General features: G+C 60.8%; 1 protein-coding gene across 1 annotated transcript in view; it reads left to right on the top strand.

The window, feature by feature from the left end:
• LOC112108591 (FtsJ RNA 2'-O-methyltransferase 3) overlaps nt 1–11675 on the top strand; it is a 21776-nt gene extending 10101 nt beyond the window's left edge. Inside the window, exons 2-18 of the mRNA XM_026647247.1 lie at nt 6–99; nt 487–586; nt 1080–1274; nt 1361–1476; nt 3415–3519; nt 3743–3843; nt 3944–4024; nt 4186–4329; nt 5908–6043; nt 6294–6490; nt 7314–7425; nt 7902–7992; nt 9199–9361; nt 9550–9626; nt 10862–10964; nt 11279–11462; nt 11577–11675. Coding sequence (XP_026503032.1) covers nt 6–99; nt 487–586; nt 1080–1274; nt 1361–1476; nt 3415–3519; nt 3743–3843; nt 3944–4024; nt 4186–4329; nt 5908–6043; nt 6294–6490; nt 7314–7425; nt 7902–7992; nt 9199–9361; nt 9550–9626; nt 10862–10964; nt 11279–11462; nt 11577–11675 — 2098 coding nt within the window. The remainder of the gene's footprint in view (nt 1–5; nt 100–486; nt 587–1079; nt 1275–1360; nt 1477–3414; nt 3520–3742; nt 3844–3943; nt 4025–4185; nt 4330–5907; nt 6044–6293; nt 6491–7313; nt 7426–7901; nt 7993–9198; nt 9362–9549; nt 9627–10861; nt 10965–11278; nt 11463–11576) is intronic.
• Nucleotides 11676–11786: the final 111 nt, after the last annotated feature.

Raw genomic sequence — 11786 nt, 5'->3', positions numbered from 1 at the left:
CTGAGTGTCTCTCTCCTAGGGGTGGATTTGGTCCCCATTAAGCCCATCCCCAACGTGGTGACGCTGCAGGAGGACATCACCACGGAGAAGTGTCGCCAGGTAATTCCCACCCCACAATGCCTCCTGAACCCCGACAGCCGGACACTTTAGCGCATCTCCCCCGGCCCTGTTTCTGGGGGGATGGGGGTCATCATGTTCACCCACCCCCTAGAGGCCTCTCTGTGGTGGGATCCCCGAGCCACCCACCCTGGTTTCCCTTGGGGGGAGTGGGTAGGACCCTTGGGTTTGGCTCAGCCCTGGGACGCAGGTTCTGTAGGCTGGAGGGAGCGTTGGTCTTGGGGGGTTGGAGGGGAGGCCTGGCGTGGGGGGAGGGGCGGCAGGCTCACTGTGCCCTCGCCCCCCTCCCCCACTCTGCTGTAGCGAATGTGAGGGGGCTGTCCTGGCAGGGAGGGTGTCCCAGGCTCACCCCCTGCCCTCGCCCCCCAGGCCGTGCGCAAGGAGCTGCAGACGTGGAAGGTGGACGTGGTGCTGAACGACGGGGCCCCCAATGTGGGGGCCAGCTGGGTGCATGACGCGTACTCCCAAGGTACCTCCCCCCTCGCCTGGCGGCCCCGGTCCCTGTGACAGCCGAGGGTTCAGCTCCATCCCTGGAGCTCCCCGGGTCCAGCTCAGCAGTCCTGTGTCCCATCGCCCCCAGTGCAGGAGCAAAGGGCCCTCTGGGGCCGGCCCAGTTACAAGGGATCGGGACCCAGCACTGTCGGTCGTGTGCTCCAGAGCAGAGAGCGGCAGGAGGCCTGGGCCCCGTGGAAGTGTCAGACAGACGCCCCAGGGGAGGGAAAGGAACGCGCCGTGCCAGGCGAGTGCCTGTGGGGTTGTCTCCTCAGTAGACCCAGGGCTGAGTCCGCCCCGCCCCCTGCCCCATCCTTCCCCTCAGGTACCACGACAAGCACCGTGGGAACCAGAATCAAGCTGGATCCTGCTCCCTAGCCATGCCCCGGTCTGCCGCGCTTGGAGCCACTGGGAGCGAAGGCTCAACGGGGTTGGCTTTGGCGCTGATCCATCTCCATTCTCCACTCCAGCCAACCTGACGCTCATGGCCCTGAAGTTGGCCTGCGAATTCCTTTCCAAGGGCGGCTGGTTCATCACAAAAGTCTTCCGCTCCCGCGACTACCAGCCCCTCCTGTGGATCTTCCAGCAGTTGTTTCGCAAGGTGCAGGCCACCAAGCCGCAGGCCTCCCGCAACGAGTCGGCCGAGATCTTCGTCGTCTGCCAGGGTGAGCTGGGGCCGGGGGTTGCTGGGTGGGAAGGGAGTGGGGGTTGCTGGCTGACACCTCTAATCCTTTACTTTTCCCTCTCCCAGGATATCTGTCCCCAGATAAAATTGACAGCAAATTCTTTGATCCCAAATTTGCCTTCAAGGAAGTTGAGATTCAGGCCAAATCTGTGAGCGAGCTGGTGACCAAAAAGAAACCAAAGGTACAAGTGAGCAGTCCGGGGGGCTTGGCTGTGAGGGGAGGCCCTTTGGGGCAGGGAGAGCAGCCCCCAGGGATGAGGAGAGGGGTCCACAATTTAGAGTGGGACTGGGGGAGGCTGTGGCGCTTGGACCCTGCCAAGTGGAGCCTGCTGCTTACTCATCCCGTCTGGCTAGTAATGTATATGCTTGGCGCTTCAAACGTGCTAATTTCCCAAAGCCAAGGAAAACTATGAGTGAAATTGCCTGGGAGGAAAAATGTAGGCAGGAAAATTGATGAAAATTAGGAGCCCTTTTAAAAAAGGGTGTATTACATGGTCAAAAAGCCATGATTCTACAGTCAAGAAAGAACATGGCCTAAAATCCCATCCTGGTTCAGTGGTGAAGGGAAAGTGACCATTAGACATAAAGTAATAGATAACACATGGAAAAAAGGGGAAATGCATAGCAATGGGTATAAATTAGAAGTTATGGAGGGTAGAAAGTTGATAAGGGAAACTAAAGAGATCAGGGTAAACTCCCTGGCTTTCATAGCTAAGGACAATAAAGAGTTTAAGGATATTAGGAACAAAACAAATGCTAGCAATGGTATAGGCTTATTACACTAGGAGGAGATGGTAAAGTTGTTAATATAGAAAAGGCAGAAAAGTGTTTAATAAATATTTGTGTGTTTGGCAAGAAGCAGGATTATGATCTCGTATTACATGAAAATGGTGAAGTACTTTCTAGTCCGTTAGCAACCAAGGTGGACGTTAGAAAGCATCTACCAGGAACAAACATTTTTAAATCAGCAAGTCACTAGCAACCAAAAAGTCCTAAAAGAGCTGGCTGAAAAAATCTCTAACCTACTGATGTTAATTAATGCCAGTTAATGTGATGGGGGGGTTGGGGGTGTCTTGTCAAACAAACGTGATTTCATTCTTTGAAAGGTACTTGTCTTAGCACTGTACAACATTCTAACTGTAAACGTAGCGCTGTGCCGTACCTGCAAAGCACGCAGGAAGTGGATTAAGACCTGGCAAACTGACAGATCTCAAAAGGCGTCATCGTCTAATGGGCGAGTGTCCAGAGGGCTTCCGCAGGGCCTGGTACTAGGCCTGACCTCATTCAACATTTTCATCAGTCTGGAAGCAAATAGCAAACGTGCAGCTGAGCCAAAGATTTGTGGAGTGAGGCCCCAGGTGTTGTAATACAGCCAAAGGCAAGGTCGTGTCTAGGGCCGTACCTGCGGAATGGGGGCCTGCGTCCTGGAAAGCAGGGAGTCTGGACAGGACCTAGGAGTCCTCGTGGACAAGCAGCTGCCCGTGAGCTCCCGGGGCGATGCTGACGTGACCCGTGGCTGTGTGAAAAGGGGAGTCGGAGCAGAGTTCGGTGCAGCACTGCTGGGACCGACGCTGGAGATCACACCCCGGTCTGGGGTCCGCATTTGAGAAGGATGTTGACATTTTAGAGAGGGTGCAGAAAAGAGCCACAAAATCGATTCGGGAGCTGGCGAACAGGCCGGAGAGTGACACACACACAGCTCAGTATGTTTTGCTGATCACAGAGCGGACTGAGAGTTGACTTGACGACAGTGATTTGATCTTGATGGGGAGAAAATACCGGCGACTAACGGGCTCGTTAAGGGCGACAGGCAGAACGAGAACCCCTGGCTGGAAGCTGACGTTAGACACGTTTGAGTTAGAGATGAGGCAGGACGTGTTCCCTGAGCGGGCGATTGGCCATTGGAACAAACTGCCCGGGGAAGTGGGGGGCCCCATCTCGGTGTCGTCGGCTCCAGGCTGGAGGCTTCTGGCAGGAGCTTCAGACACTACAAGCCGTTGGGCTCCATATGGGTGTGAGGGGGGAAGTGAAATGGCTGGGCTAGGCCAGAGCTCAGACTAGCTGATCTAATGGCCCCTGCCGTGAATCTACGGCTCTGACCCCATCCTCCCGTCTCGCAGGCGGAGGGATACGCAGAAGGTGACACGACGCTCTATCACCGCTTCACGCTGATGGATTTCCTCAAGGCCCCCAACCCTGTGGATTTCCTCTCCAAGGCCAATGAGGTGAGTGCCCAGGGCCAGGCCAGCCCCGTGGGAGCGGAGCAGGGAGGGCCCACAGCCTGGGCTTGGCTCAGCCCCTCTGCTGGACACCGGCAGGGCACTTAGCAGCACCCAGGAGCTTGCTGGTGGGACCCACGGCCTGGACTTGGGGCAGGGGAAGAGTTGCGAGGGCTGCTGGTCTCGGGAAGGAGACAGCTGCAGCCTTTCCCCTTTGGCTCCTGTGCAGATCACGCTGGGGGACAGCGAGCTGGAGCGGCACAGCGCCACCACCGAGGAGCTGCGCCAGTGTTGCCGGGACATCCGCGTGCTGGGCCGCAAGGAGCTCAGGTACCCTGGGTGGGTGGGGGGAGGGGGGCACGCGGCCTGGGCTTGGGGAGTCCGGCACTGCCTGGGGCGGCTGCTTCTAACTCGCTGCCTCTCTGCTCAGGGCCCTGCTGAACTGGAGGACGAAGCTGCGTCGCTTTATGGCCAGGAAGCTGAAGGAGCAGGCCAAGGAGCTGGACATCAGGTAGGAGGAGAAAGGTGGCTTCCCAAATCTGCAACTGCCCCCTCCACGCACACCAGGGGGCGCTCCGTAGCTCGTGCGCGCCAGCTGGTGGCGCTGGGGAGCCTGGCCCCGGGTTGGCTGGGTGGGGCAGGGCCAGGCTGAGTGACTCCATCTTCTGGCAGCTTGAGCTCCGGCGAGGAGGAGGAGGGCGGCGAGGAGGAGGCCGTGAAGACGTCGGGAGCAGCTGGGGATGGAGCCGCAGAGGAGGAGGAGATGGAGCTGAGGCTGGCGGAGCTGAAGGCAGAGGAAGTGGCTGAGCTGAAGAGGTGAGTGCTGCCCTCCCCAGCAAGGGGATCTGGGCACCCAGGGGTGGGGGAACCTCAGTGCTCCTGCTACGGGCATGTGATGGGCCCGTCCTCAGCTGGGCTGGGGTGTCCAGCCAGCAGAAATGCTGCAGGAGGCTCTCCCAGGGTGCCTCCCCCCATCGGTACCCCTATTTGCCCTGTGTCACGGACTCACAGATCGTGCCCACTCTTGGCCCCGTGCGGTCCGTGGGGGGTGCCCCTGTTAGTGAGACAGCCCTTCTCAGGGGTCCACTCTCTCGGGGTCAGGACCCTCCACCTCCTGGAGCCGCGCCTCAGAGCCTTAGCACATCTGTTTCTCGCCGTGGACCCCCTCAGGGAGTCCACTCGCTCTGGACCCCCCGGGCCTTCACCCCCGAAGGGGTTGATGCCACCCTGTTCTCTAGACCTGAGTGACTCTCAGCCAGCATAAAACAGGGGGGTTTATTGAGGGTTGAACACAGCACAGGAAACTCTCAGGGCCTCAGGCCTGGCCTCCCTCAGCCCAGCACATCCCAGTCTCTCTGCATCCAGGTGGGCTCTGCCTGCTCCCTCTCTCCAGCCCAGAGCCCCCCCTGCTTCCCAGCTGGGCATCTGAGATCACCGGCCCCAGGCCCCGCCTCTGTCCATTGTCTTCTCTCCAGATAAACAGGGTCGTAAACTGGGGCCTCCTCTTCTCCGTTCTGTCCTCTGTCTGGAACCGGCTGGTTAGGTCACTGGGTCCTCACTCTGCAGCCCATTGTCCACCCACTGGCCAGAACCGGCTGCGTCTCCTCAGCTGGGCCTCCGGGTCACCGGTCGCTGGGGTATTCATCCTCCCGGCCATCGGCTGGGTTCCCAAGTCCTCTCCAAAACAAACTCCCTCTCCCCTCACCTCGTTAAATGAGTAATACCCAGGGAAACTGAGTCCCACCCCCTCCGCATGCAAACCATTGAAACTCCACAGAAAACAAGAAAACCCCCCACTTCGTCACACCCAGAGTACCCCCATGCGCCTCTCCCTGACCCCCTCCTCTCAGGACTGTTTCTGGGAGCAGTTTCCTTTGGGCTCAGGACCCCAGCCCCAGCCTGGCTCAGACGCTCGCCCACCCCAGCATGGGAGGGAAGCAGAGGCCCTGAGGGGAGTGACTGGCCCAAGCTCCCATGGTCTGCAGCAGAGCTGGGAATAGAACCCAGCAGTCCTGCCAGCCAGGCCTGCTCTGACACACCCCCGCCCGCCGAGAGACCCGGCTCCATGTGTCCCCGGCAGCAGCTGGAGCTCACCGCCTGGTGGCAGCCATGCCGCCCCTGGGGCTGCCCAGTGATCTGCCCCAGCACTCAGGGAGGCACCGTGATGGGTGCCCTCGGGGGTGGGGGGATGGTGCCCCTTCCCCCATGACTGCACAGCTGTGAGAGTTATGGGCCCAGCCCCCCAGCACAGGGGTCTCCATCTGGGGGGGGGGCAGTCAGACAGGCCTGCTGGGAGGCAGGATGGGGCAGCCGGGCTCCCATCCCCGTGATGGCAGCTGTGGGGTTCTGGCTGCAGCGTGACCCTCTCCCCCCCCCGGCGGGAATCCCCCCCAGGAAGAAGAAGAAGATCCTGAAGGAGCAGCGGAAGCAGCGCGAGCGCATCGAGCTGAAGATGGACCTGCCCGGCGTCTCCATCGCCGACGAGGGCGAGACTGGCATGTTCTCCCTCCGAACCATCGGCAAGACCCGGGTGAGGCTGCGGGGGCAGCAGCTGGCTCCCCACCGGCGTGACGGCCCATGTCTGCTCGGGGCAGAGCCGGGGGGTTGGGGGGGCTCGGGAAATGGGCAGGCTACAGGGGAGTGAGCGGGGCTAGGAGAGTGGTGGGTGGGGGCACTCCAGGGGTGTTGGCGAGGCCGGGGGGGGCTGGGCTGGGAGAGCGGCGGGGGATGATTTGATTTCTGTGGGGCCTGGCTCCTGACCCTCGCTCCCTGCTCCTCAGCTGCTGAATGAGGTGGCCAGGGGCGATATGGCGTCTGCGGACGCCTTCCTGGAGGCGCCGCACGAGGACGACGACGTGACCTTCTCGGAGCAGGACGACGCGGACGACGTGTCTCTGGCCAGCGACCTGGACTCGGACGAGCTGGCCGACATCGAGGAGCGGCTGCAGGAAGCCAAGCGGGGGCTGGGCCCAAAGAGGTCAGAGCCACTGTGGGGAGCGGGGGGCAGGTGAGGGATCCTGGCAGCTGCAGTAAACTCCCCCCGGTTGGAGCAACTTGGGGGCCGTGAAAACCGCATCACAGACAATGAAATCTGGTCTCCCCTGTAATAACATCTGGTCTGTTGTGAACTTTTACCGTAAGCAGCGTTTCACAAACCAGGGCTCCCGACCCGGGAGGGGGGCGTGGCATCGCCACTCCTACTTCTGCGCTGCCTGGAGAGCGGCGGCTGCTGGCTGGCTTCCCAGCTCTGAAGGCAGAACAGAAGTGAGGGTGGCATGGTATTGGGGGGTCGTCACTTTTTGGGGGAATTGGCATGGGCTTTACATCTTTTGCCATTTTTAAATACATGTTCATGCTTTGTTACAACACCGTGAAATTTACATATCTGAAACCGGGACAGTCAAGCTTTTAAAAATGCTATGAGTGAAATTTACGAAAACGATGTGAATTTGGTAGGGCCATGGCCATGAGGGGTGCTGGGCAAACGACAGCCTCTCTACTCTGGGCTCCCAGTAGGGGGCGCTGTGACTGGCTGGGGTGATGACCAGGTGGACGGGGTCAGCCTGCCTGGCCCTTAACCCTCGCAGCACCACTGCGGTGGGAGGCTCTGCCCCTTTCCCAGGGGTTGGAGCCAGGTGGGCAGCTAAGTGCCCCTCAACCCAGGGAGCCCTGTGCCAGGCAGCCCGGCTGCCCCCGCCGGGCCCCTGTCCGTGGCCCCGGGGCCGAGCGTGCCCGGCTACCCCCACCGGGCCCCGGTCCGTGGCCCTGGGGCTGAGCGTGTCCGTCTGGCTGTGTTGCAGAGGGACCTTCCAGCAGCCGGCAGAGGAGGAGGGGGAGGAGAATCCCCTGCTGGTGCCCCTGGAGGAGAAGTCGGTGCTGGAGGAGAGGCAGACCAACCTGTGGTTCGGGAAGGTGAGTGCCCCAGTTGGCCGGGAAGTGCCAGGCCCTGAGGTGGGGGGTGTCCCAGCCCCTGTGCAGCGGCTCCAGCCTCACCTGGGCCCACCTGCCCTCTGCTGGCTGGAGCAAGGTCTGCACTGGCTCTGGCCTGTCGCCCTCTGGTGGCAGCGCAGCGTGTGTGAGCCGTGGTGCTAATGGCTGGCAGGAGACTCTTGAGCTCCCCCAGGGAGACCTGGCTGGGGAGTTACAGGGGCCAGAGTCTCCCCACGTGGGCTGCAGGGACCCCAAGGATGGGGGGAGCGCAGTGAAAGCAGCCCACGCACGAGGGCCTGCGTCCTTACCTCAAACATCCCCTCGCTCCCTCCTCCCAGCTCCCCACGTGTCTCCCCCTACCCCCATCCCTGCCAGCTCCCTGCCATTCATGTGTCTCCTGCTGCCCCCTCCCACCAGCTCAGCCTTGCCCTCTGTGACCAACCCCTCCCTGTCCCTAGGAGGTCTTTGCCGGCATTGAGGACGATGTGGACGAGGCCCTGGAGATCAGCCAGGCGCAGGCGCTGTCCGAGAGGAAGGAGCCGCCGCCAGGTGAGAAGGGGGCCGTGGCGTGCACGGGGCCGGCTGTCCCTGGGGGTGGCGCCTGTCAGGGTTCCCTCCCCACTCTGAACTCTGGGGTACAGATGTGGGGACCCACATGAAAAACCCCTAAACTTATTTTTACCAGCTTAGATTTAAAACTTCCGCAAGGCATAAATTCCTTCCTTGCCCTTGGTATTGCTGCCACCACCAAGTGATTTAAACAAACATTCAGGAAGGGCCACTTGGAGCCCAAAATATCCCCCCAAGCCCCTACACCCCCTTTCCTGGGGAGGCTTGAGAATAATATCCTCACCAATTGGTTATAAAGTGAGCACAGATCAACCCCCCTGGGTCTTTAGGACACTGAAAAACAATCAGGTTCTTAAAAGAAGTTTATTTTAGAAAAAAGATAAAAGAATCACCTCTGTAAAATCAGGATGGAAGATAACTTTACAGGGTAACAAAAAGATTCAAAACACAGAGGATTTCCCCTCTAGGCAAAACTTTAAAGTTACAAAAACAGGGATAAACCTCCCTCTTAGCACAGGGAAAATTCACAAGCTACAACAAAAGATAATTTAACGCATTTCTTTGCTATTACCTACCATTTTTGCAAGACTAGATGCTTAGTTCAGATATGGCTTAGGGAGATGTATTTTCCCTGCCCTGGCTCCTCGCTGACCTGGAGAGAACAAAGGAACCCAAAACAAAAACCGTCCCCCACAGATTTGAAAGTATCTTCTCCCCTTATTGGTCCTTTTGGTCAGGTGCCAACCAGGTTATTTGAGCTTCTTAACCCTTTACAGGTAAAGGAGGGATTTTATGCTACTCTTAGCTGTATGTTTTTGGCAGCCAAGCCCTGGAAGGAGCTGGGCCCCCATTGTCCAGGCGAGGAACTGGCCACGGGGTCACAGAAGCAATTGGAGCCCTGGTTCCCTGACCTGCTCTCAGGACCGACTGAATGGGAGGAGCAGCTCGTAAGACGAGCTCAACCCTGCCTCAGCCTCCCCAGGGAAAGGGGCCCCGCCAAACAGGGCAGAGCGCCGGATTCCCCTGAAGGTAGCAGGCTGGCCCCAGGCTGTCCATCCAGCCCTCGTGGCTGGGGCCCCTGGGAAGCAGGATTCCCCCTTATCAGATGCGACGCCCCTCCCAGCTGTGAGCTCCCTTGCGGCCCCCCAGTCCACCTCACCCACTGGCCTTGCTTGTCACACCCAGGGAACGTGAAGGGGAAGGGGCAGAAGAAGCTGCCGCCCCCATCCCAGGAGGCAGCTGCAGTGGAGGTGGGGCCCAGGGCAGCCGTGGGGGCTAGTCCCAGCGAAGACCAGGGTGAGGGGAGCAGCGGCGAGGAGGACTCTGACAGCAGCAGCGACGACGAGAGGTGAGCAAACGGGGGTCGCTGGCCTGCCCGGTGGGGGGGGGGGGGGGAGCAGGGGGCCCGGGCCCCTGGACTCTATACAGTGGGAGGGATGAGCTGGGAGGGGGCTGCCCTTCCCGCCCAGTCCTGAGCACCGTCGCCTTGGGGGGCGCTGCATGAGCAGCAGTGACCGTTCCTCTCTTCCCCCCCAGGGAGACGTCGCAGAAGGGAAGGAAGCGGGCGCTCGCCGAGCCAGGTGGCTTTGAGGTGGTGCCCATTGAGGACCCAGGTGAGTTGAATGGGGGCTGTGTGCAGGGAAAAGCAGCCCTGCTGGGGTGTCTGCACCCCTGGACACCAGCATGGAGCTCAGGGCTAGGTGGTGGGCACAGGCCCAGCTGGCAGGAGAGGGGCATAAGGCCATGAAGGTTTCTGCTCCTGGGGAAATTCTGTGCCACTGCGCATGCGCAGAATTTATGTGCCCCACAGATTTCTTTGCTTCCCTGCAGAAAAATGACTTTCTGACGGGGAAGCAAAGGGAAGCCCCAAGAGTGGTCATGTGACCCTCCCCAGCAGTATGTTTCGGGTGCCCAGGGCAGCCGGCAGAGAGGTAAATCACTGTGGGGCAGGGGGTGGGACTGGGGAAGACCTGGCTGGTGGCTCCTACCCTGCGCTGGGCTCAGCTGCTAGTCCCAGCTGGGCTGGGGAGGACGGGACTTCCTCTTTCCCTGCACGGCATTCGGGGCTGTCAGAGCCTCCCCAGCTGCAGGAAGCTCTGCAAACTCCCCCCACCACCTGCGTGTCCTGCACCCGCTGCTCCTCAGCTGCTGGGGGGCGGATCCATGTACAGGGAGTTGCTCCCCCATCCGCCCAACTGCCGTGCATCCAGACTGCCTCCATACCCAGACCCTCCCGCTGAGTGTCACTCCCCACCCCCCGCACTCAGGATCCCCTCCCGATGACCACCACTCCCCCTGCACCTGGATCCCCGAGCCACCCAGACCCCCGTCCCGCTGAGCCCCAACCACCTTCACCTAGATCCCCCTGCAGAGTCCTATTGCACCTAGAACCCCCAACAAACCCCTGTGCCTCCAGATCCCCACTGAGATTGCCCCGCACAGAACCCTCTCACCCCACACCTGGATCCCCCCACACTGAGCCCTTTCACACTTGGATTCTGCTGGGCTGAGCCTGCCGGCCCACCCTGGCATGGAGGGGCAGGGCCCTGGGGTGTTTCCGGGGCAGGCCTGGTCCTTGTGCTGCGTCAGGGTTGGGTGCAGCCTCACCGCTGAGTCCATGTCCCAGAGGAGCTGCAGGGTGATCTGCCACCTTTGCAGCCAGAGGCCTCTGCTCCCCACGGCCAGGCTGGAGCCTCCACATTTATGTGGCAAATAAAACGTGCAGGATTGGTAGTGGTTTGGTGCACAATGCCTTCGGGAGCGACCGGTTTGGTATACGGAGACGCCAGGGGCGGGTGGGAGGGTTTGTAGCAGCCTGAGCCCTAACGTGCTCGTCTTCTCCCCCCAGTGAAGAGAGCCCGTGTCCTGGATGCAGAGGGGCTTGCGCTGGGGTCTGTCATTGCCACCTCCAGGAAAGCCAAGCGGGACCTGATTGACAACTCCTTCAACAGGTACCGGGGGCAGCAGGCAGCGTGGGGTGGTGGCCGGGGCAGGCCCTGGGGGGGGCGTGGTCAGCTGTGATTTTGAGGGGCCCAGCCCCCCTTGGTTTCTCACTCTTGGGGAGAGAACAGGCTGCGTTGCGGAAGGGGAGATCCCTCATTTGACCCCTTCTCTCCTGCCCTGTGGGTGTGAGCTGTGTCCGGCAGTCACTTCCCGTGGGGGTGGTGTCTCTTCTGTCCGTTAGCCCCGAGGATGGGGGGAGGAGGGGCCAGGCCTGTGCCTGTCCCTGGGGCCTGCCCTCACCTGTCGGGCACCCCTCCCCCAGGTATGCCTTTAACGAGGAGGAGGGGGAGCTGCCCGAGTGGTTCCAGCAGGAAGAGCAGCAGCACCGCCGGAAGCAGCTGCCTCTGGACCGGCAGACGGTGGAGGAATACCGGCAGCGCTGGCGCCAGATCAACGCCCGCCCCATCAAGAAGGTGGCAGAGGCCAAGGCCCGGAAGAAGCGGCGGGTAAGTGAGCCGCATGGCCGGCGTCCCTGGGCGGGTTTCCCATCCCCCACCCTCTACTCTCGCTGCCTGGCCGGGCCCCCCAGCCACCCCCTGACCTCTCCCGTTTCCCCCCAGCTGCTGAAGAAGATGGAGCAGATGAAGAAGAAGGCGGAGGCTGTGGTGAGCACAGTGGATATTTCGGAGCGTGAAAAGGTGGCCCAGCTGCGCAGGTGAGTTACGATGTCGGGATCTACGGCATGGGCAGGGGGTGGTCGGATCTTTCAGAACAACAGAAGCCGGGCCAGGCCGCCATACGGCCATGGGGCCAGGCCGCCATACGGCCAT

This window comes from Terrapene carolina, unplaced genomic scaffold (genome assembly GCF_002925995.2).
Source record: "Terrapene carolina triunguis isolate 2854851 unplaced genomic scaffold, T_m_triunguis-2.0 Scaffold51614, whole genome shotgun sequence".
NCBI classification, from domain to species: domain Eukaryota; kingdom Metazoa; phylum Chordata; order Testudines; family Emydidae; genus Terrapene; species Terrapene triunguis.
Note: the sequence above shows the minus strand (reverse complement) of the source record. Positions and strands in the feature narration are given on the sequence as shown.